Consider the following 26,660-nt stretch of genomic DNA (forward strand, 5'->3'; position numbering starts at 1 on the left):
AAGGTCACCGTGCTGATCACCAGGGATGCACGATGGAGACCCTGCTGCAGGGCACACAAGACGTGAGCCTTGCACAGCTTGTAGTGCCTGTGGTCAGCGTTGTGTCTTTGTGTGTGGGCAGTTCCTGACAAAGAGCAGGGAGGACTTGTGTCCTTGGTCTTGCCTGACAAACCCTCTCCTTTAGCACTGACGTGCACTGAACTGCCCTAGGGTGTAGACTTCTGGAGTTGTTCTCTCTGGGGAGGTAGCACCTCTCTCTGATTTGTGCCCAACTGTTCTCCCTCACCCCACCGCACCAGGTGTCTGTGCTTTAAAAGCATGACCAAAAGGATATGGTACTCATTTCTTCTAGGACTTTTTTGAGATTGAATCACTTGTATTTTAGGACTCGGTCCAATCTGTGGAGTTTTTACTTTCCTAACATGACATTTTATTTAGATGGACCAGTCGATCAACCTGTCTATCTGTTAAGAAAGAGTTTCAGCAAACTGTTATACTTCTGAAGGCCAACAAAGACACTAAAGTAGAATTGAATGCACTTTAAGTGAGATTCATATCTTTATTTTGTCCTTTTTGATAGGTACATCTGTCATCATCTCACTAAAAGGTGAAAAATTCTAAAACAGGTGTTTTTTCAATTGTTTTTACATCTCTAAGTGACTCACCAGAGCAGGATCTAGCAAAACACGCCGGATGTAAACAGACAAAATAGGAGAGCAGCACTCCACCCAGATATTTAAGCAATATTTTCAGTTTCTGTCATTCAGTGTCTTTGCTTTTCTCTACCCAGCCTCCTTGTTATTAACGGCCATCGTGACTCTCATTTGTGCTGTCTACATATGTCTCCAAACATTTGCTTTAGCTGCTAACAAACAGTACTCAGGCTGGAGGAGCAATAAAATGTCAGTGCTGCTTGGAATAAGAAATTCTCAGGATGCTCTGCATGCTGGCAGCCGGGTACTGTTCCCTTACAAATTCACTGCTAATTTTGACAGCAGCAGAAGTGGAGCCTTTCGTCCATCTCCTGCCCGTGATACAGGAGTCGGCATAAGCATGCCTACTTGGAAAGTACACACAAGCATTCCTGAGAGAGATGCCTCCCAGAAAGGATTTCTCCTAGAAGATTTTATCAGTAAACCAGCTCCATTTTGCCTTGGTTCCAGTAAACCCTGCAGGTGAACTAAGAGACCTGCTCAGAAACAATAATCACTTGGTACGTGATTTGTTGAGCAACTGAAAATCATCCCTTTTGCTGGTGTTTCTGTGTGGAATGTAAATACTTGAGAGGTTCATCCATGGGGCCTTAGCAGAGCTGCTGCAGTTTCTGAGAAAAGGCCTTCCTGGTAACTCTGTGGCATATGGAGATCCAGCAGTAGATGTTTGATTTTCTTTCATTCAAAATTCTTGAGAACATCTTCCATGTTTACTTCCCAGCCATGCTCAGTAAATTTAGGGGTATTTCTTAATGTTTGCATTTGTTCTTCAGTAATTCAGCCTATCATGATGTTAGAATGCCTTGGCATATCCCAAGAAGAGAGCTGAATAGATGAAGTTTCTTTTTTATAATAGTTTATCAGCAACGTGTTTTTCTCAAGCCTTTCCAGCACCCCACTATGCTTTTTTAAAAACTTCAAAAATGTTTCTCTTGCTCTCTAGGCATACGAAAGGTTTTTTTAAGCAACGCTCTGTCATATTTTGTACTGAAGTCAACTAAAGGACTGAAGAACATCTCAATTTTTTTTAAAAAACAAAGACCTACCCACAGAAAAAGCCTAGGTAATTGCAAAGGCCTTACATCACTCCTTGAAGGTCAGTGAGCTCTGACTAGCTGGAGAAGGGATTTTCAGTCACAGAGCTGATGCTGTGAGAACATTGTCTTATCTCAAGTCTTCTAGAGTTAGTGCAGGGTTTTGATGAACCTTCAGATGGAGGGAGTTTTGCTGTTCCCATTATGGATCAAGGTTTCCATTTTCCTTATTTTCTTGCTTCCATCACTCCCTCTGTGGATCCAAAGTAATTAATTTCAGCTAGCAAAACAGAATTACCCAGTCTGGCTGGCTGGGGAGGTTGACTTAAAGAAGTCCAGACTTAAGTCCAGACCTAAGTCCATTTAAATATCCCTTTTAAAGCATATTATTCTCTGAGCTGTCTCCCATTCTGTTCCAGTCATTTAAATAGAGGTAGTACAAGCACCTCATTAGATCTTGGTCATAAGGTTTTAGCAGCTCAAAACCAGCACTTAAGCTGTACTTAAGAAAAAAAAAACCCAAAGTGCTAAGGAGACTATCCAAAGTTGCTGTATTGTATGCTGTTCACTTTATTGACATTGAAAGCCTCATTAGGGTCTAGAGTATAGAACCTCACTGGTTCTTAATAGACTGCTATGGTTTGTGGGATGGAAACCACAATTTTCACCAGCTGAAACTTCAGAGGAGTTTTCAAAACTATACTTGGATGGGGTGGCATGAGGCCAAGTAAGCTAACCATATGGGTCAACATCCTGGATATCATCATTTGATTAGCAAAGAAAAGGATTTCTGGTCACTGCAACTTTTATTTGATCTTGCTGGGAGTTTTTATGTGACATGCTGCTTTTTATTAGAAAATGCTGATTTGCCATCACAGAAAGATTTCTTAGGAACATACCAGTTTTTATCAAAATTTTGTTAAGAAACTTTCCTCAGCTGCAAGATGGACTTTCTGGTAAAAGAAATTGTGCACTTCTCCAAAATAGCAAATCGTCTCCTGTGCCAGTAAACACTAAAAACCAGAATAGATCAAAAGTCAAGTCCTTGTATGCTGCTGTTCAGGCTAAGGGTATGACTCTGCATTTCCACACTGATTGCCCAGTCTGCCAGGTTGTTTCATATTTTTACATGGTGCTTTCTGCAAAATTTCTTTTTAAGCTGCCCACTCTGATGACTGAATAAGTGATCAAATTGTTGTCGATTTCACAGAGAGTGACTAATTTAGTAGCTTTGGCACTCACTTAGTATATGTACAACAGACCAAAGTTTAAGACCCTGCTCTAAGGAACATTTCTTCACACAAATTAAACATCTCCAACAATAGGGATCTCCAGCCTACAGCAGGAAATAGGCAGTTGGAGCTTTTAGCTTGATTGTGAGACCAGAGCCTCAAACCTACACATCTTACATCTGAGTCAGTGCCCTTTCTCCCCCATCAGTGGGTTGCTAAATACTTTGCATGACTACAACTGTTTTTTTTTTAATTAATCTGAAATGTCAAAAGGACTAGCATTCACTCCAATGGACATGACATTACCTGTCCAACAAGAAAATCATTGGGATCGAATACTTCTGAAGAGTGGTAGGCAAAACATGCTCCTCACCACTACCCCCCACAGCACACACACACACTAGTTTTGGTGGGAACTTGAGGCTGTAGCCAATCTGCGGAGGGTGCAACCAATTCTCTTAATTTCAACAAACGAGCAAAAAGTTACTGGTTTTGCCAATTCTTTAACGTAATTACCACTGCCAGCCAGCATCACTTCCATCTGTATTTAGTCTGAAAATCAGCCAGTTGGTTTTCATCCAGTTGCCCATCTCTGCCAGACATTGAGAAATCAGAGAAGTGTGGTTCATGTCCTCTGAGAAGGAGGCCTACAGCAAAGCAGCCTAGAGCAGAGGCTCACTGTCCTTTCACTGCTACACAGGCACGTTGAGCAGGAGCAATTAAAAACCTGGCATCCCACACCTGAGGGTTTTTAAGGAGGACCAACACCTACCTCAAAATACCAGCCTTTACATAATGAAGTCGGGGAGAGGGTTATTTTAATGGAATTCCTTTAATGAAGCAGTGCTGAGATCTCATCTCCTGCTGATCTTGTCCCAGTTGATCCTAGTGCTGTAGGATCAATGGCATCAGCATGCTGTTGGGCATCACTGGGCTGCGTACTGCTGTCCCATCCCAGTTTGAAGCACGAGTGTCTGTGAGCCAGAGAAGTATTTCCTGTTCAGGATTTCGTTTGGCTCAGTGGCTTTTCTCAGGAAATGTTGTGGAAAGACAGATAAATAGGGATTCTGGAGGTATAACAAAGTACCCGGTTAGACAGGCAGAAGGGGAGACATGTTGCATATGTGTGTTTCAAGTTTGTGGTCTTAAATGTTCATTGGGAAGATAATTCAGAACAGTAAAAAATTTTAATACTAATACTCTCAACATTTTATAGGCACACTCTTGCTGGGTACAGGAGGGACGGGTCTAACGCTGAACTCCTGGAACTGGCAATCCCCCCATGGCTTGATACCCGTGTGATGATGTTCTTTCTTGTCCTAAATTAAATGCAGACAGTTTTAGATGTCATTCTACTCACAGGTCACCTCCAGACTTGCTTGATATGTGAGGCTCTGCTTCCTGATTTAGTTTTGTCTGGCCACCAAAGTTAGTTCATGTTTTAACATTTCATACTTCTAAAGAGCAGTAATGTTTCTCACCAAATCAGAACAAAGGGCCCTTGTCTCTTTAGTATTATAGGGTAATAGTGTCCTCATTCAAGATTCATAAAATATACTCTTCTTTCCAATGTCTTACTTTAATCTTAATGATAATGCAAGCCTAGATAAAATTTGAAAGTGTCATCAAAGATATAGTCAGACTTTAAGTCCCAGGAGGAACTTTGGCCTTTAATCATTTAGACAGCTGTGGCAAAAGAGAGGATGAGTATATAAGGATTATTTTTTTTGCCTTTTTTTGTTGTTGTTCCTTTTTTCATACTTAAAAACCAAAAAGTTGCTTTTAATCTCTGGTGCTTTATTTGTTGCTGATACAGGCAGGTCTGAAGCTGGAACCTAGGAGAACTTGCACCCATTTTCACCAGGATGAATAGAGTCTCTGGCTATTTTGTCATTCTATTTGAGCACAAAACAGTCCTGGTTGGCAGTCTGGCCCAATGGTTTTGGTTCTACTAATCTCAGATAGGTCTAGATTTGAAACTTAATGACGAGAATTTCAATGTTAGTTGTTGGCTGATTCACTGTAGAGCATTTTTCTGTTTTGTAAAACATTTGAGCATTTTACTGTGAGACCTGAAGTGTATGCTGGTTTTGTACATTACAGTTATATTGATGTGGGATGGCATTATGTTCTTTTTGTTAACTGAGAGAAACCTGTATTATCCTGTATTTCTATATGTCCTTATGTATTTTTGTACTGTTACGAAGGACCTTTACAGTGATATACCACTATTAAACTGGTTTAATCTTACCAGTATGTTAAAGCAGCATAGTTCTTGTATATAATTAAAACCATATCCTTGAAGGCTTAGTCTGAATAGTGGATGCACTTACAAGCTCCCTGTACAGGTAGGTGCATACCCTCCTGACCTGTAATGAGACCCACGCACGTGCCTGTACCCCTCGACTCTAGTGTCCTGCAGCATTTGTGAGAAAGAAACCTGGTCAAGGGGTCTGAAACATGAGAGAGCTGTGGCATGGTCCAGCTAGGCTCCCCAGTCTCAGGATTAGGTTACTGGAGCCTCTGACGGCCCTCTGCACCATCAAGATGTAGCCAAAGGTGCCTGACTTCGGGTTGCTTTCAGTGGAAATTAAGATCTTAATTAGATCTGCTCCCCAAATCCCAAGTGATTTTCCAAGATTCTGTGTGGTATATCTTGCATGATCCAGCTGGAAACAGGATTCAGATACCATGGGCTACAATTACCTGGCACGTCTCCACTATTGTTTTATTGCTTGAACGTTGTTGTTATTATTATTATGCAGTCCAGTACCTCATTGGAATCATTATATATTTAAAAGGACTTCAGATTGTTTTTCTTTTTAACAGCTTAATAGTTAATTCGTTTTGTACTAAATAAATATCAAATGTTCAGTAAATACGAATTTTTTGTTGTTGTTGCAGAATTTATTCCCCAGGCTTTTGGAATGCCCTTGTCCCAAGTGATTGCTAATGACCGGGCCTACAAGCTCAAGCAAGACTCTCAGAGAGAAGAGCAAAAAGATGTTTCAGATTTTGTGGCCTTTCTTTTGCCGTTCGGAACTAAAAGGCAGAACAAAGAACTTTCAAGCAGTAACTCATCTCTTAGCTCAACCTCGGAAACACCAAATGAATCCACTTCTCCTAACACACCCGAGCCAGCGCCACGAGCCAGGAGGCGTGTAAGTAGACCCATCACAATGTGGTTCATGCCAGTAGGTCTGGAGGGTCTAGCTGGAACAGGAAAAAACCCTGTTGTGCCTGTGGATTGTGGGATATTTCTTCTGTCATGTTCGAACAGTCATTTTTTTTTCAGGTGGAAGCTGGCCTGGTTAATACCAGAAAATTCTAACTGTAGTGGAAATCTTCTTTTTCTGGTGCTGGTTGGGAAAAGATCACATGGACTGTGCAAGTCTGTTACAGATCGCAAAGTGGCAGAGAGATTATTTAGAAGTCTTCCTGTTCACTCCCTTTATCTACCTCCTTCTGTCTAGGTCTTTTAGATTTAACAAATTCTATCCATCTTCAACCTAATTTTTTCAGCTGGGGAAGACTAAACCTATGTGATTGATATTTATATGTATGCTTATGTTAATCTAGCTCCACAAACTTGGAAATAAATCTGACTATTAATCCCTATCCTAATATTAATAAAAATCCCCATGGCCTAATTCTGATCATGTCCTTGGTGGTAAGTAAGAAGTTGTCAGAGTAAATTTGTTCCAGGCTCTTTGAAGGACGTTTCTGCATACGGAAATGAAGATGCCTTTGGCAGCAGAACACAGTGCGGTGGTTTGGGTTGAATGTTAATCCTGCATGTAAGATAGGTATCTGGCTGACCATTTGTTTGCAGGGTTCTGTTTCTTGTAAGTAAATTTTATGCTCTGAGCTTTCCAGTACTGCAGCTAGTAACAGCAGTACTGTTGGGGTTTTTTTTGTTACCATGGGATAGAGGTTCTAGAATTACTGCTTTTTAATTTTGTTTGCAATGGAGGGAGAAAAAAAATGCATAATAAAATACTTTCAATAAAAACCCCTGTTAAGTAATCTGAGAGAGAATTTGGGGTACAAGAACAGACTCTGGAAAATAAAATATTTTCTTAGGATCCTCACCTTCTTTCATCCCTAGGATAAAACCTGCTTCAGAGAAATGCTATGTAGGGCTCTTCAAGCCACAGTGTTAAGAGGGGTAGAACTGGAGTAAATTGCAAATTAAGAGAAGATTGAAGAGCCCCATGACCTGCCTTCTTTCCCTCTAGCTGTCAGCTGAAGCTTGAAGTGCCTGCATTCTGCCTGCGAATAGCTGAGGGCATGCTATTTGAAGGTGTTTGCATTCTTATATACACATAATGCACATCTATTAGCCTGTCCAGACCATGTGAACAGGCAGTTGTGTTCACAAAAAAGTGCAAAGTACACTTGAATATAAGTGTGAAGGGAAACCCGCCAACTTCTTTCAGAATTTGGCACAGGCAGTGACAAAAAATAGAAATTCACTGTATACACCCATTGGCTTCAGAACCTGTTTTCATATGAGGGAAGGATAATTCATGTGTCCAGATATGGGTCATCTGCTGTTCTTCTCACCAAGTGTGATAAGATCTCTGACAGGCATTTGACCAGCCAGCAAGCAGAAGGAGCCTGGATCCTTTGTTACATCCAAAGGATATAGCTTCATCAGGACCAAGTTCCTAGAAGCCTGTGGGGGTTTTGCTTGTTTGGTTTGGTTCTTTGTTAATACCAGGATTGCAGCTTTCAGGGTGTGAAATTTGAGCCTTTAGTCCATAGTCATGAGGATGCAGTAGCACGTGGTTCACCTACAGAGAAGTAAGAGTAGATTAAGTTGGGCAGTGTGACGCGGAGGTAGCTGGCATTTTCTCTCAGGAATGAACCTCAGTTATTCAGTAATGTACTTATGAATTGACAATTATTTAACATTAATATCAACTCGTGTCCCATATCTTGTCTGTCTTTGGCCTTTATACTTCTGCTTATCAGCATACTTACTCTACTCCCCTGAGTTTTTTTAAGGGATGGTAAGGAAGCCTGCACTTATCTTTTCTCTTGGCCAGTGTTGCACTGTTTATTTTCAACTATATCAAGGCAATGCTTAAAAAAAATTTAAAAAATGATTCATTAGTACATGCAACTGATACAACCTGTTTCTCACACAAATACTGCACAGACATCTGGAGTGCAGTCCTCAAACTTAAATTGGAGGGATTGTTTATCACTGTGCCATTCACTTCTTTGCAACTGTGTCATTCACTTCTGCATATCCCAGTGAGTCTTCAAACACCCAGCTGAGGCTTTCAGTAAGGGATGTAAGGTAATGCTGGCTGCAGAGCTCATAGTATGAGTGCTGTGGTTATCTCTCCTCCAAGAGCTAGACAGAAATCACTGTTGCTGCATTTTCTGTGTAGGATTTTTGCCCAGCAGTTTGAAGTTGAGACCCTGGTCATCCAGCAAGGCACTTTCTGTGTGCTTATTATAGAAAATATTCTGACTCTCTATTAATATATTATTTTTATATATATATTATGCAGCCAAAATTTATTCAGGTATTAGGAGCTCAGTCATACTGCTTTACTACTCAAATACCATAATGTATGGAGTGAAAATGGATCCGCCATGGATAGTATTTGATCCCATGCACACTCTGTAATATTGCTCCTCTTTTCAAAAGAGAAAAGCCTTCTATAACCTTTAAAAAGTAAAGAAAAGCTTCATCTGGCCTTCATTCCACACCTGTCCCTCTGGCCTTCATTTTCTTTTTGTTCTTTCCATCTCCTCTTTAATCTCCACTTTCCGTCGTGATTCTGTGTGCTTAGCTTAAGACTTACCCAGTTTTATTTAGATTTTGAGCTTGTCATGATGGAGCAGGGACTGGTATCCATTATGTGCAAAGGTAACGCCTAGTAGATGGAACTTGATTTTTCTTTGGTTGCTGGGCACTGCAGTCTAAGTAGCACTGTGTCTGTGTTAATAGTCCTGGAGTAGTGGGCAGCAATGTGCATGATCTCCTGCATCACTCCCCAGCAGTCATATAGGTCTGGCTGAGCCCAAACTAATAGGTCTGGCTGAGTTTGAGCTGGATCCATGGAGTATGTTGGTAGTGTTTTCCTGTGCACTTTGAAATTTAAAATCAGAGCTGTCCTGGATTTGGTATTGCCAAGCAGTGCTGTACTTCAGCCACTGATCTCAAGGTCACCCTTCATAAAGCCAGCTCAGCGCCTCAGTTAATCCACAACTTTGATAAAATGCCCAAGGATAATGGCGAACTGACTGTATTTACATCTATTTTAGGGATCTGAATCCGACTTAAGTGACTCTGTGATAATAATGTTCATGAGGTGAGGATGCTTAGCAGACAGGGAAGGACCAGTTAAAGGCAGGGTATAAAGGAGGGCACCTGTCGTACAGGAACTGCCTGCGAGCTGCAGCGGTGAGGATGGTGTTAGGATTGTCAGTGACAGTCGAATAATTTTGATGCCTGAAACCCCAAACTCTTAAAAACAAAATAGAAAAATTATTCAGTTGAAATTTTACACACATGGATCATAGCCAGAGATTCTTGTTTGGTTTTGGAGGGTTTTTTTGTTTCCTTTTGGCAGGAAATGGTAAAGGGAATCAAGCAAATGTACTTCTGAGAGACATCAGAAATCAAGGTCAAAGTTGCATTCTAAAGGGACTAGTAATTGTTTAGAGACATGGGTCCAAAAAAATCTGAAAACTTCACTGTGTTTTATTTATAAGTCTTCCATGAGTTATAAGAAACAGAACTATACCTGATAAGTTAGATGCTTTTTTTTTTTTTTTAAGATATTATGAACTAAAAGTTTTTAAATTCATTTGAAATCTCAGTGGACTTTGTACGAGCTGCCTGTGAGTTGAAAATCTTTGTAAAGTTCAGTTGTCTAGGCTGATGGAAGAAAATACTTCTAGAGCTTGAAATTCCCTAGCAGTTGTACAGTTCTCATTTAATAAACGTAGAGGTCTCACCAGCAGTCTATGAAATACCTGTCAGCAGAACAGTGTGCTTTTAAGAAATTAGAGTTGTCAGCAAGTTTTAAGAAATTAGAGTTGTCAGCAAGTTTTGAATGGGAATTTACATTTTCTTCATTATCTCTTAGGATGACATGCTGGATTCCTGTACAGTACATTTTATGCTATGGTAAAATGTATCCTGTGTTTCAGAAAGAAAGAAAATAATTTACAATAGATATTTTTAATGAGAATTAAAAATGAAATTTTTCTTTTTGTTTTATTATTATTTATAAGCCTAGATTATCCCCTAAAATGTTTTTGCCTGGTAAGTTTAATAACAATTGAGGAAAATGGTCGTTTTGAAGTGACAGTCGTCTTGTCGTTTGAAACAAGTAATCTTATTTTTCAAGTGTGAACATTGAAACATGCCATAAACCTCTTGCTGCTTGTGCTGCTTTATCCTTTACAGACTGCTTGAATTTCTGTGCCTTGCTGTAATCCAAACATAGTTTTCAAAGCTTTCATTGGAATTTTAATAATTTTAAAATATTAAGATATGTGAAGTAGAATTATCTAAAAAATATTACCCCTCTGCTTTTCTGGTGTGTCTTTTTTCTGTGATAGCATGGGATAATTTCAATCTCTGCGGTTGTATGTATTTGTGTTATTAGTTAACTGTATGTGGTGTATGGTTGTAAATCTATTTGCATCATTTTCACTGATACAATGGCCCAAGCTGCAGAAGAAGTAGGGAATCAGGTTTAAAAATGTATATATATCTCCGTGCACATAAGTATTGCACTGCTGAGGTGCACACACAGACCATGATTCATCCTTGTCCTGCAGTATGTGCAGGCTTACAACAATAAAAAGGTGTGCCAAGTGAGTGGAAAGCATTTAGTTTTCTCAATATCTAATTTGTATTCCTTGTAGTGTGGTAATAATAGCATTGGTACCATTGTGATTTTCCTATCCATTACACTGGTATTATAACTTCATTAATTTAGAAAAACTATGCAGCAAATTGTATTTTTATTTTAGTTTGTTTAAAATGCAGGTAAGCAAAAGTCTTTGTTAGGTAAGGTCCTGTGGCATGTAGATTTCTCCAGCCGTACTGATTGTTCATGTGTGTGTATTTTACAGGGCGCGATGTCTGTGGACTCTATTACAGATCTTGATGACAATCAGTCACGATTGTTAGAGGCTCTCCAGCTCTCCTTGCCAGCAGAAGCCCAGAGCAAGAAAGAAAAGGCAAGAGATAAGAAACTAAGCCTGAACCCTATTTACAGGCAGGTTCCCCGGCTTGTAGATAGTTGCTGCCAGCACTTGGAAAAGCATGGTAAGAATATTTTGTTTTCCCAGGAGTGGCAGATATATTTTTGCTATAATATAAATAAATGTGTATTTCAAGAAGCAAGCATATACTTCCAATTGCAAGGACATGTTTGAAAGTCAGACACTTTCCCTCCTATTTTGCCTCTTGCTAAAGATACTGTCTCACAAATAATTACTTAGATGATAGCTTTCCAAACTAAGGATCTATGCTACAAGCTTGCAAACTGGCCCATACAGCACCGGGGAAGAGACATTTCTTGGAGGTCGTTCATCTCATACTGGAGTGCTCAGCTCTGCAGGAATGGCTCTTCAAACCCCACGCGTTTACCCATACCGTGAGAAAGAAAGCCTGAAATGTGCCAGTCAGCCTGGAGTCATTCTTCGCAACCAGTGGATCTTAGGGTGTAAGAGCTAAATTAACTGTTTATACTACAGTGCAAGACTTAACTAGAAACACCATTTGAAGATAGAGGCTCAGAGAAAGAAAAAAATCCCATGCTAAATTATATTAAGCTCCAAGAAGCTTTTTCCTGTTCACTACAAGGCTTGCAGGCTGCCTACTCAGTTTGTCCCTGGCTTGAGTCCTCCTGACCAGCCTCAGGCTCAGGCCTGCTCTCTCTGAAGGGAATTATAAACTCCTGCCAATACTTTTCTTGTGTCTTCATGATTGTCCATACACAAACCTCCCACCAGCTTTATGTAATGCAGAAACAATAGTTAACCAAGGTATCTGTTCAACATCTCTCCCAATGTATCTTAGTCTTGTAAAGATTTTTAATGAGAATTAAAATAACTTGGCCACAGCAAGACAGTTATCACATGGCCAGATAACAAATAAACCATTAAGTAATGGTGACTGCAACACCAAATGATACATTTGATACCTAATTTGACCAGAAAGAAATCATGTACTGACTCTGAATGAAAGGTTTTTGCAGATCAGAGTCTGCAATTTAAACAACAATGCTAAGCTTTTACACTACATAAGTGAAAACCATGTTGCTTACAAATATATAAAGGAAAACTGTGGAAGAGACTAATTGTTAGCCTTTTATAGAGATTAGATACTATGGCTGACAAATAAGTGTGGGGATGATTAAATTTGAGATGAATGACTTCCATCCCTTTAACCAAGAGTAGCTGAGTTTGGAGAACATAAAAGTGTCTGAGTCAGCCAAAAAAGCCATCCAGCTGAGCATCCTTTGCATACTGTGATTTTGTGTTACTTGAACATCTGTGGATATATTTTTTTAATCCACTTAACCCACTATCATAACAAAGATTCTTTTCTATACAACATTCTTTACTAAAATATTTGCTTTACATTAAAGTTTCCTTTTAAAGAAAATTTATGATTTTTTGTGCATTTTCTAAGAGTGCACTGTAGTACCCCACAACACAATAATCTGAGATAATATGGGGCAAATATTGATTTTCTTCAATTTTCAATTTAATCTGTCATCCACAAAACAGTCATCGGGATTGGTTGACTTTGAGAAATGTAAAGACTCCAGAAGACGGACACTTACTGTTTGCTTGTTCACTTCAGGGATAATAGAGGACTTTCTGTTCTAGCAACAATCCTGTAGCAACGTCATTCCAGGCTATATGATGGACCAAGTTTCTGGTTCTGAAAATACTTGCCTGTATACATAAGTCCTTTAGGCCAATTCTTCAGCAGCAAATCACCTAGGGGTTTCTCATGAATGCTTTAAATGATCATTTTGAACATTATATGACAAAAAATGGTTATGTTTTTAGCCGTAAAAGTTCCTGGCCTTGTTCACCTTCCCTGTTTTCCCTGGGATCATGTCCCAGAGTTATAAAGGCTTGACTTCCTGCAGACCAACAGTGTAAAACAAATACTGTATGTTTGTGCAAGAACTGGTAACCAGCCTCCAGTTTTTGCCCAATACGAGTATCTCCATCTCAGCTGATTCCCTGCCAGTGTTCCTGGGTTTACTAGATTTTACTCCATCAATGTAATTTTCTGTTAACCAAAGATAGAATAATATTTGAAGAGATGTGTCATGTTGAGACTAAAAGCTAAAAGGCAGAATACTATCTGAATTTCTCTGATGAAAATCTGCAACTCCAAACACCACTGCAAAGCTACACATCTCTAGCAAGCAATTGTAGCCTCATGGCTGTCAAAAGGCATTTGTTTTGCAAGGTTATTTTACATCTCCTGTATGTCAGTAGAGAAAATGAGTGTTGCAGAGTAGCCTTTGTTAGACTGCAAACTTTTCAAAGCTTATAGATAATTTCATCCTTTTTGCAAAAAAGGTCCAACTGTGTAAAATGATATTATGTACACAGCTACTTAAGTCTCTAAGATTTCCACTCACATTCTCATTGCTAAAGACCACCTCTGAGGTGACATTTACTCTCAAATTTTTCAGTTTCTGTTACTCAGCAAAGTATGTCTATTCAACAACCACGTTATTGTTTGTTTGATATTCAGGTAGTATCTACAGGGCTAGAAGGAGTTTTGAACTGATTTCTTATGGAATAGCAGGCAACACCCATTTCCAAGTCACTCTAAGTCTAAATGACACAGGAGGCACACCTGCACTTTGCCTGAAGTCCAACAGTACTTCTTTATAGCTTTCCCTCCACATAATAGCTGTTCCTACCCTATAAACTGCACACAACTCCCAGGTAGAGTTCTTCCCTCTCGTAATCTGCCTGAGTGCCCTACTTATGTCTCTTTGAAGGAAACTCTCAGCTTTGTCTTGACAGGCACTATAGAGCCAGCGGGTAACCCCAAATACCGACTGCTTCCTGTATCCAAAGACACAGCTCAGTGCCCAAGTATTTAGTTATTTTATTGCCTGTTTCCTTTAATGCCAGTCCTGGAAGTGCCACCTCCAAATGCTGAGCAGTGCCTCACTCTCTGCATACCTCTGTCCCTCACGGAGTAGCAGCGGGGCACTACCAAAATGGTACTACAAGAAATGTCATGGCGATGCTGTTTTGAGGTTAGGTGATGTGAGGTCCTTAAAAACTACAGTGGATGGCTTCATAATCCAAGACAACTGAGTTTTGCCTCAGCGTGGTAAGTACAAGTTTGTAGAGAAATACATTGCAGTTTTTTTATTCTTTTAAGTACACACATAGCCCAGATTGCTTCGGTTCAATGCAATTTTCAGCAGAAAATTAAATAATAAAACAGTTGTCTGATGTGCTACACTTGCAGGTCTCCAGACAGTAGGAATATTCAGAGTTGGAAGCTCAAAAAAGAGAGTAAGACAGGTGAGTGGATATGGATACGCTTTTCCCTCATCAGCTATGAAACAAACCAACCCGATTCCTTTCTGTTAAGTGATTTCCTCCCCATCCGTCACCTGGTGAAATTCAGGCTTTCTGGGTCAGTGACTTTATTGGTTTTTTGATGGCTCATAACAGGCCATTTCCAGTCATCGTTTACATCTGGTGAAATCCTTGTCAGGTTCTCAGCAGGTTAACAGTCTCTGTATGTTTTTCTCTGCAGAAGTAGCACAGGGTTGAAGATCCAAATAGACTACAGTGATGAAATTTTCTAAAGGTTACACTGTAGGGAAAAAAAAATCTTGGCTGCTAGTTTCATCTCAGAAACAGCGGAAGCTCCCAAAGTAAACCCAAACTGTAAATCTTTATTGGAAAACTCACAGTATGAGAAAACATGCAAGTACAGAACAATCTCTTTGACCCTCAAATTGCTGCTCCCAAATATCACCTTTCTTTCACCCCTGTTAAACTCGAAGGTCAGAGCAGACCCATCCAAGTCCTAGTCTCAGCCAAATGTTGAAAAAGCAAATACAGTGTACAGTTAGGTTCCAGAGACAGTCAGAAGTGGGTGTTTCTTCAGTCCTAGATGTTGCATTGTTATTCCCAGAAGTTGGGAATACACATTGAATTAGAGCAGTAGAGAATAGCGCTTAATGGTTGCATGATGCTTAGGGAGGGGATAAAAAGTTACAGGAAAATACCCCTGCCAGGAAGTATAAGACCAAAAAGGTCAAATAGAAAAAGGCAAAAGAAAGCTTGACTGCATCTGATCTCGGAAGTAATAATTCTTTGTTGCAAAAACTACACAGTATAATGTTTGGCGCTCTGGAAAGTTACCTTGAATAGCTAAACTGACTTGATTCTGGCTGGTAGGACAGTGTAGCCTACTGATTTGTAGCTTATTCTCTAGCAGTTTCTATTGCTGAGTGGCTGGTGTAACACAAAGCTAAAAACATTAATGGTCTGCAGAGGCAGTTGTTAGATCAACACTGAACTAGATAAAGTATTGAAAAGTAAAAAGTAAGTTGCCTGTCATTTGCATTACAAGCTTCAATGTCAAAACGTATATTATCATTCAGGGGTGAATACAATTACATCATACCTCTGGGGAAAAAGCAGAGGGCTTGTATAATTTACTTGAGAACTAAGCCTTGCTTCGAACATCAATGACTTTCACCAGTTTTTATTTTACTGTGTTTTCAAAAGCTGAGGAAATCAAGAGATTTGGGTATTTATGTATGCTATTACATGGACTAATTTATTGAATTAGGTGAACTAATATATTTCATTAAACAACATGGAAGCATCAGCTTGGCCCTTGCAGTTACAATAATAAATGCTGTCAACATGAACACATGGGAAAGTCTGGATTCAATTAAAATTCCACTCATTTTCTGAACCATGGAAAGCCAAACCCAGTACTCATATTTTGGTGTGCTTTTGCAGCTGTTCATTAGTTTTTCTTGTGTAGAAAGTAGGCATAGTTTTGTTTCCCTTCCTCCCCCAGTTAGAAAATGTCCTATTTCAACTGTAGTTTGTTGCAGTAAATACATAGGTAAGTAAATGCATGTGCCGGCGGGGTTTTTGGTTGGTGAGCAGGAAGAGAAAATCTAGAACAAGTGCATCTATTACAAGCCACCTCCTTCACGTTCAGGGGGGTGTAGGACAAAGATTCCTGAGCTAGCGTTGACGCAAGGTGGTAGGTCTGGTACATCGGGCTGCCAGGTGCCAGCTTGTGCCCAGAAACTGCATACGCTTGAGCAGAGCATCCTTGCCGAGCTTAGGGTGGGCAGCCCTCTGTGCTAGGCCTGCTGACTTGGCGGCAGCTCCGCAGCTGAAGCAACCGCCAGACCCTGAGGCTGAAGAGCAACATGGCTAGACCTCTGCTCTCCTATCCCCTCTCCCAGCATGGATGTCTTCAAAACTCTCACGTCTTAAGCTCTGGTGGATGCTGTAGTTCACCAGGTGTATTTTCCAAAAGTCTGAAAGTATTCCCTGTGAATGAAGTCTGAGAGACCTAAAGTTTAGACTTAGAAATACACCATTTTTAACAGCCATGATACCTGGGCCTGAAATGTGGCCATGTTCACCAATGATTATCTGATACTGTGCTAATTAGGACATCTCTGTAGGCCTCACAGGATATCAGATCAGAAGTGCCGTATTCAAGATTGTAATAGCAATTTATGATGTAGACAGCTATTTGGGAAGTCTAAATTCCTGATGCAGTGCTAATCTGTTTCCTCAGCTGCTTTTGGGCAATAAGTACAGAAACAATCTTCTGGATAGAGGTAATTTATGGTGCTCCACAGGGATGTTCCGCATTTGCCACCAGTCTGAAGTGTAGAATTGAGCTGGGAATGAAATCCCCAAGTTGGCACTGGAAAATCTTTGACCACAAATCAGCAGGGGGAAGCATAATATTAGATAAAGAACAAATTCTGGTCTTCATAACATAATTCTTCATTATTAGTAATGACTGATACTAATAATGTTAAAAGTAGTCTTGATAAATTAGAAAGGAGGTTGTAGTTTTTATCTAATACCTTTCACACCCGTTATGAAAGCACAATTTCAGCTGAAAGTACAGGATTTTCTACATTCCTCCACACTGTATGCACTCAAGATAGATTTGCCTGTGATCAAGATTTGCCACAGATTATCACTCACAGACACATAGTTTGCTTGTGTCTTGCCTTCTTTCTTCTTTTTGATATGTCTGTAATAATCCTGGTAAAGAAAGCTGATACCACAAATTTCCTCTTGTTTAGTAAGATTTAGATATAATTACTCTCTGAGAAGGTATATCTGAGACCATGATACCTCATAGTATTAGCAAAGATTTGAATTTTTCCTAGGAAATAGTTTTAAAACATCTTGACTATTTTCAAAATGAAAAGAGAGTAAAAGGTGGAGCTCTTAGCCTGAAGAAAGTATTCTGCTCTTGGTGCTGGGAAATCTCTCCAGAAAGGCAGGCTTTTATCTTTTCGTAAGGCATATTGGATGAGGGAGAGGGATTCCTTCTGCCTTTGGCAAGTGTGATGCCATTGAATTATACAGAATTTGTCTGAGGACTGTAGCTGGAAAAAAATAGCGATACCTTGTAATGGTATTAGCTTGCTGTTTGTTAACTCCCTAATGATGATCACTTAGTGAATATAACTAAATTAGGAAGGCAGAACAAGATCTGTGTGGACAAATGCCGTGAAGTCTTAGTGAACCTGGCTGCTTACTGCTTATGCTTAAATACAGTCTTAAATCACAAGAGAAATGTGAGTTTGGTAGGTATTAACATTGTCTTATTATTAAAGTTTTTGTACAAAAACATAAATGTTATGAAATGCAATTTTAGTCTTTCTGGTCCTAAAATCTAGGGATAATGCATTAAGGTGGTATAAGAAAGCCTTTCTTGCAGTTTTCCTTATTATCCCTTGTTTCTGCCTTTGATGTTAATCTTACATTTCTGCAAAAATTATATTTACTTGGGCACATTATTTTCATAAAAGAGTGCCATATATTAGCTAGAAAGAAAGAATTGTATTTTATTACAGTCTGGTACAAACCTTAAGTTATGTATCACGGAATAAGCAGCAATTAGACATGAATTATATCTTTGACCTTACCAAAAACTAGTCATGTCCAATCTGGAAAGTGAAAATGAGTAAATCTACATCTTAAAAGATTTTCTGTGTTGGTATGTACTAATTGGGACAATAAGTGACTGTGGTTTGTGTCATGATCTTTTTCAGTTGCGTGAAGAGTTTGACCGGGGCATAGATGTTGTATTAGATGAAGAGCACAGCATTCATGATGTTGCTGCTTTGTTAAAGGAATTTCTGCGTGACATGCCTGACCCGCTTCTCACCAGAGAACTTTATACACCTTTCATCAACACTCTCTGTGAGCTCTACAGCATCTTGATTTACCTATTTTCAAAAGCTTACCTGTTTGAATTCTTTGATCTGTACTAACTGTATTCTTCTTTTCTGTGCATTTAATATTCTAGCCTTGATTTTCTCCAAATATCTGTGTAGTATAAATTTGCTGAGGTCTTTCCTTTGTTTTTGTACTGTGTAAGTATAACCCAGAAAACTAGAACAACAAAGATTTCACTTATTATACCCATTTTTGCATTTGTATATAGAATGTGGTTCATGTTATCTATTGAATCCTAACCCTGTCATTGGTTCAGCAGTAGCAGATGACAGGCTCCCATATGAGTCCTGGTATCTTAGCACCATTAATGCTTTTAATTTTTAGAGCTGTTCACTGACCAAAATTCCAGTCTGGCTTCAAAAACCTAGCTTCAAAAGTTCAAGTTGCATCATAGTTAATGGTCCTCAAAGCCATCATATTAAGTACTCCCAAATGTGTTGCCTAAGACCTGAGTGCAGACTCTCACAGATTTAGGAAAAAGTAAAGTTGGACCCTTCAAGCTTACGCTGCTGCCTGGTATGTGTTCTTCAGATTCTTTCTAGCCCTGATGTCTGAGATCCTGCCTCTGTCCCACCTTTGTCACTGGCTACCATTGCATTTTAGATGGTTAAAGTGATGGTGGTTGTAGAACGTCCTTTATATCTCTAGTTGCTTTTCCAGTCTCCCAGTACCTCTGCAAGATGTGAAATTGTAAGAAAACCCATTTAAAATGGCTAAAGCCTAAGCCTGACTGGAATGCTTCCCAGCGGTGCCCTGTATATACCAGTAGCTATACCTAAGTGAATGGAGTAAGTAGAAAATTAAGCAGAATTTTTGTGTCCAGTGACAGCGTTGGAGTGTGCAACATGGATTTTGCTCTCTTATAGGCTGAGAAAAGATCCTATGAACCTGTGAGCAAAAAGTTGACCAACCAAGGCAAAAATCCCATAACAGTATTTGTTACGCTTTTGATATGTCTTTCGAGTTTTCTCTTTTTCTTCTGATATTATAAGGAAAATGATCCTTAAACAAAGCTATTCTTACGCCTTCCTTTGGGCTGGGAACAGTATATTTGTTCTGGTTTTAGGTTAGTTGGAGTGATTTTCTTAGAATGTATTTTTTCCCCTCTTAGTATTAGAGCCAGATGAACAGCTAAGCACCTTACAGCTTCTCATTTATCTTCTACCTCCCTGTAACTGCGATACCCTACACCGGCTGCTGCAGTTCCTCTCCACAGTGGCTGGCCACGCAGAAGACACCACAGACAAAGATGGGCAAGAGGTAAGTCCTGGTCACTTGTGTCCTTTGACTTTGCTTAATGCATGATCTGAAAAGAGATCTTTAAAGCTGTGAAACAAACACAACGGTGGCATACCCCTGAAAGATGGGAGAGATTTCATATTTTTGCCTGCTCATTTCCCATTTAGTTGTTTACTATGTTCTTAGGGCTGTGAAACTTTAATTTTTGTATGACTTAATCAGTAAAGCATCTACCACTTCCTTTGGGAGATTCACAGCGTAATTGACCTTGTTGTTAAGAATGTCTAATGTTATCCATCCTTTACTCCCCCTTGTTTTATCCTATTATATTCTATGGAACAAATACTCACATAGGAAAGTGTCAGGCATTCAAGAGTATGCTTTTTCATTCTCTTTTAATTCTCTGTTGTTGCTTTCTTATATGACCTTTGGACATAGCAGTTCACTTCATGGTTCCCTTAGCTTCCTTATGTGCACTAGGTAGTGAAGAATAAAAAATAAGGCACAGGAGCTCCAGCTGTGACCTTGCAACTGACAGACCTAAGCACTAGTTGGAGTCAGGGTCCATCTTTGCCTGTTTTCCTTCTGGCCTCCTTACTGTTGCATCCTGGACCAAATTCAGTGGAGAGGTTGGAGAGGCCCATCCCACAGAGACAAGAACATCCATAGCAGTGTGGCTGAGCTATACTTCTGAGCATTCACACATGTGCATCTGTGCTGTTCACACTAGAGGAGATCTTAAAATCCAGGCTTCCCATTTTCTACCAGGAAGATGCTTGAAGAGTGGACTGCTCTGCAAAAGATGGCAACTCTGTTAACGTTGAATGAGATGGATACCGTCTATCACTGCTTGACAAAATCGTACCAGTTTATCTGTGGGAAGGACTTCTCTGTCCCCTGAACTGCAGCAGAGACTACTTCTGAAGTTACTTGTGATACTCTTCTGAAATTCCTAGAAAATTTTGTGTTCCAGATGGAAAACCCTGCTGACTTCTGTCAAATTTGGACACCTTTTGCAGTTGGCTGGCTTTAACAATTGGCACTTTGAGACTGAGTTTTGTCGAATTTCTGCCTCAAGTCCTAACTTCCAATGTGCTGTATGTGACTCCAAGGCCTATTTCACTTTTAAATCCACTTTAAATGCTATTATTTTTGTCCTCAGCAAGGAGTTGATAAAAAGCTATACCACTATGATGGAAAGCATTTAAAAAGATCAGCCTGTAACAATTCTACTGTGCTTAAAAACATGTATAAGCCAGCTAAGGTCGTGGTCCCCCTGGTCCTGCAAAGAATTCTCTGTTGGTTCAGGAATATACCCAAGAGGATGTTATTGCAGGGCTAGAAGATGCTCCTTAAGAGAGTTGGTTTGGCCCAACAGTTGTATTAAAGACATTTTCATTCCCCTTAACAGTACATCAGCTCTGCTACAGGTATTTTGGCAAGGCAAATTTATGTAAGCTATCTTGGCAGTATTGTAAGCATCAGGAATATTATGTGCAATTGGATACCTGTTATAAATAATACAGTATTCTGCTCACAATTATTTAAGCTATTCATGAATAATTAAGTGAATAAAGGCATACAGGGCAAGAGAAAGTATTTTATCAGACTGTTTGCTATCACTGGAAGGAAAACAGCCAAGCTTTGGCACGCAGGCCCTCTTCACGATTTCTTTCAAAAGTCCTTCTCTCACAAAGATGAAGATGGATGACTAACTTTATTAAAATTACTCATTCAGTTAATTTCAGTGGAAATGTTTACAAAATTTTTTCAGGGATGCCCTGAGGCTGCCCTTAAGAAAAGACTCACTGTTTGTACAGACAGCCTGCACATGCAGATCCAGGCACAGCCAGAGGCTGCCCCTGGCACACTTGAGGCACTGCGTGCCTGTACATCCTTGGTGGCTCAGTACTCTGACAGTGTTTAAAAAGCAGGTCACCCGAAAAACAGCCAGGTGCATGGCAGTGTGCAAATAAGGGAGTGTGCTGTACTCACAGTCATGCTGGGATGAGTCTCTGAACAAAGAGCCAACATGTTTGTTGTGACTGCCCATGCACCTACTTAGTGCAGATGTCTTTCCAAGATTACACAATGGTCCCACTGATAAAAGGAAAAGCTCTTTTTACTATCATCTCTATGCTGTCTAGTTGAGCTCTCTAAAAAATAAACCAGGTGCAGTCAGTGCACAGTTCTAAGTTCAACTAGAGTATTCAGCAGATGACCAGCTACAAAAAAAAAAACTTAAAATACTAATCTGAAAAGATTCGTTTTGTACCACTCATTTCTTGAAATGCTATTTTTACTGCCTCTTTTGGTGCCCCTTCTTGTCCTTTTTAAAAATTAATTAGTTCAAATGTAACTGAAACAAATGAAAATAACTCTCATGATATTTTTTTGTTCTTTAAAAAAAGCCTGCAAGAAATACTGTATCAACAGCTGAAATTCACTTACAGTCTTATATAGTCAAACTGCTGGCATCTTCTTCTGCATTCCCAGAATAGCAACCAAGTGGAGACACAGAGAGGAAGCACATGACCCCTGCTTTTTGCTCTGTTAAAAGAATAAAAGGGGAAAAAAGTAGTCTAATCACAAATATGACAATGAAAATTTTGATTTAATAACCTATATAACATATTTTCCAGATATTTTCTATCTAGTATAGTATGTATTCCTAGCCTTCTACTTCCTCGAAGATCAAGTTACTATTGCTTCTTTGAACACACAGTTATAAAAGTAGGAAAAAAGTAAAAAAACCTAACAAAACAAAAAAATCCACCCAACAAGTAAACATTTGGCACATTCTAGGAAACAAGCAAAAAGACAGGAAAATACTAATAAAAGTAATGAGCATGCTCCTTAATTATCTAAACTGTTTAAACATGGAAAAGTGTGTTTTTCCTCACTGTATCTGTTTCAAATCATGAGTGCTACTTGAGAAAGCTAACAGTTTTCAGTATTTGATCCTAAGAGACAGCAATACGCTGAGGTGCTGAAGTAGGAGGGAGGTTTCCCTGAGTTCAGAAGTATGCCACTGCCAAGCTTCCAGGGAATTAAGGGCAGGCAGCACTTCCACCTTCTGCTCCTCCAGTCTTGAAAATATATCCAGAAAATCCACTGTCCTTGTTGCAGAGATGTCCAAACAAGGTGTTTCAACATTTCTAAAAATTGTTCATTTTTTTATTTGATTAGCACTCGGTTTTGGTTTTGATGAATGAAGCATCTGCCAAATCAGGGGGGGAGTGTGTGTGTGTGTGTGTGTGTGTGTGGATGGATGTATATACATATCTGTATACATTAGACCCTGGGAGACCCCATCTCATTTATATTCTGTTTTCTAGATTACGGGGAATAAAATGACATCACTTAACCTGGCTACCATCTTTGGCCCTAATTTGTTGCACAAGCAGAAATCTACAGACAAAGAATTCTCAGTTCAGAGCTCAGCTCGAGCTGAAGAGAGTACTGCTATCATAGCTGTCGTACAAAAGATGATTGAAAACTATGAAGCCCTTTTCATGGTAGGTGGATGTTTCATGTTACTCCTATGCATTTTTAAGTTCATGGAGGAAATAGGTAGTTGGTATTAAAGTAGACTAGGATGAAATAAACTGTGGAAACTGCATTAAATTAGGGTCAATTATTATTGGTAGAAAAAGTAGTCTTCTATGAAGGAGAATGCTTTGCAGTAAACAATAGTGTTAAAAATGTGTACTTATATCTTGCCTGGAATGGTTTCTATGCACATAAGAGTATCTTCCTTACAAGCTTTCTGTCTGTGGAAATGATGGGGTTAGCGATTCAGTTGTATACCAAACAAGACACCAGCATTGCTTGTTATTTTTGAAGACAAGACTGAAAATGACCTTTCACCTCTCAGTTTTGGAAGTCAGGGAGCCAATTATTCTGCAGGGAGTAAAAGATCCTTGGTTAATTTAAGGAACAGCCTCCCCTACCAAAGACTTTATTGTTGGTTGAACCGGGGAGGAAGGACAAAGCTTTCTCATTTGTCAGTTGGATAAGAGGAGTAAAGCATAAATCTGTGTAGTTCCTGAGTTCATTCCTGTTCTCTTGCTGAAGCAAGGAAGTTCTTCATAAAAGGGATTATGACCTTGCACTTGGACATGTTGTTTACTTAAGATGCAGCTTAGTTAAATCACATTCCTTGTGCCTAGCAGTTACTTGGACAGTTCATTCTGTGGCTTTACCTTTTCCTCTTTTTGTCTACAAAATTACAGGTCAGCTCAGTATGACTTGCACCTGAGAGGACCCTGCTCTGGGGTAGCAGAGGCCAGTCAGACCTAGTGGTGGGCACTATCCTGCCTTCATTTTAGTAGGCGTACATGTCTTAACAAAACCACTAGTCTTGAAAAGGTGAAAATAGCTTTGGTTGTTGTGTCTTGAAACTAAGCAGCACTGTATATTACACTGAGGAGATCGGTTCCCACAGCAAGAGGAAAAACACTCTTGTTAGTGCTCCAGCAAAGCTGGGTGCTGGATGGGAGAAGATGGACAAGCCTGGACTGTGGGCATGCAGGACTGATGGCCACATAGTACTGTAAGGGGAAGGTGTCTACCAGATTTCAACAGGGAGAAGAGCATGAGAAAGCAGTCACAAGCCCTGCCTATCAGTCTTAGCCTCAAATGAACTTCTTTGTGGTTTTCTTGTCTTTTCCCTCACACTGTATTGCCTTTCATTACATCCTTTGCTTTATTTTTATTCTTGTTCCAGTGAGACACTCCACAATCTTTTTTTTTTTTTTTTAATGCTTTTCACAGTTTGGGGAAACTTTAGGTGCTATTTTTCCTTCCACAGCAGGAAAAGAAAGTGACAGAACTGCACTCTTGTGCGAAGGTCTGCTGGCCCAGAGTGTGGATAGCACTAGCAAGTTTAAAATAATACTTGAATAAGAATACTTGCAATACCTGAAGTTTTCTTATCGTTGTTTCTCTTTAAGAACATTTTGCAGCATGGCCACATCTCAGTACATAATACTTAGGCACACATTCCGACTTTCAATGGGGAAAGGGTGGGGCTTAGGTTTAGACTAACCTACATATGGTCTCTTTTAATTGTGACAGATTTATTCCTTTATCTCTTCAGTGCTTGCATTTTCATTTGAAGGTTAAAAAAGTGTGGAAAAAAAAAAGGAGTTTTCTTTTGTTTTCCAGAGTAGCTTTTCAGATTGTGGAGGAAGATTAGAATCAGATTTCAAAATGAGAGGCTAGCTGCATGTGAGAGAAAGACAAACCTATCTCAGATGCTCTTCTGAAAGCTGAAATACGTTGATGTGAAATTTATAGAAATGTCTAACAGCTGAGCATCTCTGGGTGCTTTCACTCTTCCCACTGCCATAGTTTAACAAACAACATGGCAAGTTCTGCCTGTTTTCTCGAGTAATGTCTAGACTCACACATGATACTTGATCTGTAGGATTGTGTCAAATTGCTCATAGTTAGTGTTTTGTAAAGCTTCTACCAGGGTTTACTTTCATCTTTTTCATGTTTTAATTGGCAGCACAGAGAGACTTTTTGTATTCTGAAGATAATTAGCCCAGTGTATCATTTGGTAATAGATGCATTGAAAGGAAAAGACTTGTACATGTAATTGTAATAAAACTCTGATCATTTGAAATCAGGCAGCAACAATTCATTTTCCAAACCCGTAGGAGTGGGGCCAAACCAGAACGGCTGTTTATACTTGACATTTATGCTACTTACAAAAAGAAAAACATCTGGACTCTAACATTCAGCTACAGCTATAACGTACAGTGTATTGCTGCTAAGGTGTTTTGGTTTTGGTGGGGTTTTTTTCTGTTATTTCTGTATATGGGGAGGTTATAAAACTCTGATTGGCTTCAGCATTGAAACTGGAACAACATTTGTGAAATAAAACCTAGCAAACCAGGATGTGTTGTGGCACCCATACCGCAGTATCAGAATGATTCTGATGTATTGGTGGGTCAGGAAGGTTCTGTTTGTCAGAACAACCCAGGACACTGGGGACTGTTTTTATTAAACAATTATCATTGACATCAGTAACATGCAAACATGTGGATTTTGTATAGAAGATGGATTCTGATCTTGCTTCATTGATGTTAAGGATGTTAAGGCCTTTTATATCCAACTGTTATCCATTTCAGTGAGTCTTAGGGATGCATCAAAACATTTTATGGGACTGTACAAAGGACTGTTCTTTGCTAGTCTCTGAACTATGCCCAGCAGCTGAATGCAGGGAGGCACAGCTCAACCACACTTCGTCTCATTGGCTTTGACTTGGCATGGAGGTTGGAGAAGAGCAGCTTGGTCATGCATTTTCATCTCCTAGCACCCAAATTCAGCCCTGCTGCAAAGAAGCACTACATAATGTCTGAAATTTCTTATTTTTACTGTTAGAGGCTTCTGTGGCCTCCCCACCGCAGAGGCAGTCACACTGTGCCTCTCTGTGCCACATCGGTACCAAGGTACAGCACAAAGGAGACACTTCAAGGGTCCCTCCACCCTTGTAGCACCCAGCCCCAAAACTTCAGAGTATCTCCTACTCTTCTGGAGTCCTGACAACCCCAGAGCCCTCTGATGCATCCCAGTATGTGCTCAACAGCTGTTATGTCAGCAGTGCCTTGGCTTCCCTTCTGTCCCTGAATATCAAGTTTTCATCCATCTACTCAGCCACAACTGCCAGTTAAACAATTAATTCAATAGTAGTTATTGCAGCCCTGTAACATCTTCCTGAGATACCAGTATGGTAGTTCTCTATAAGTGTAAGTTTATAATTACATGCATATCATTTCTACACTTGCAAGTTAGTTAACTAAAATGAAGTAAATTGCTGCACAGGAGGAAACCCAAAACTCAGTAGATAGCTTGCAAGGAGACCATCAGTACAAATCCAGTTGAAGGATCATAGATTAATATGCCCTCATTCACTCAGATAAAAG

At 39.6% G+C, this 26,660-nt stretch overlaps 1 protein-coding gene across 2 annotated transcripts in view; it reads left to right on the forward strand.

The window, feature by feature from the left end:
• The window catches only part of ARHGAP6 (Rho GTPase activating protein 6), a 341,268-nt gene that overhangs the window by 301,730 nt on the left and 12,878 nt on the right, over positions 1 to 26,660 (forward strand). For both annotated transcript variants that reach the window (XM_075522445.1, XM_075522451.1), the window contains exons 4-9: positions 5,884 to 6,140; positions 11,089 to 11,284; positions 14,480 to 14,535; positions 18,300 to 18,450; positions 19,598 to 19,746; positions 23,064 to 23,243. In XM_075522445.1, coding sequence (XP_075378560.1) covers positions 5,884 to 6,140; positions 11,089 to 11,284; positions 14,480 to 14,535; positions 18,300 to 18,450; positions 19,598 to 19,746; positions 23,064 to 23,243 — 989 coding nt within the window. The remainder of the gene's footprint in view (positions 1 to 5,883; positions 6,141 to 11,088; positions 11,285 to 14,479; positions 14,536 to 18,299; positions 18,451 to 19,597; positions 19,747 to 23,063; positions 23,244 to 26,660) is intronic.

Source organism: Mycteria americana, chromosome 1, assembly GCF_035582795.1.
Source record: "Mycteria americana isolate JAX WOST 10 ecotype Jacksonville Zoo and Gardens chromosome 1, USCA_MyAme_1.0, whole genome shotgun sequence".
Classification (NCBI taxonomy): Eukaryota; Metazoa; Chordata; class Aves; order Ciconiiformes; family Ciconiidae; genus Mycteria; species Mycteria americana.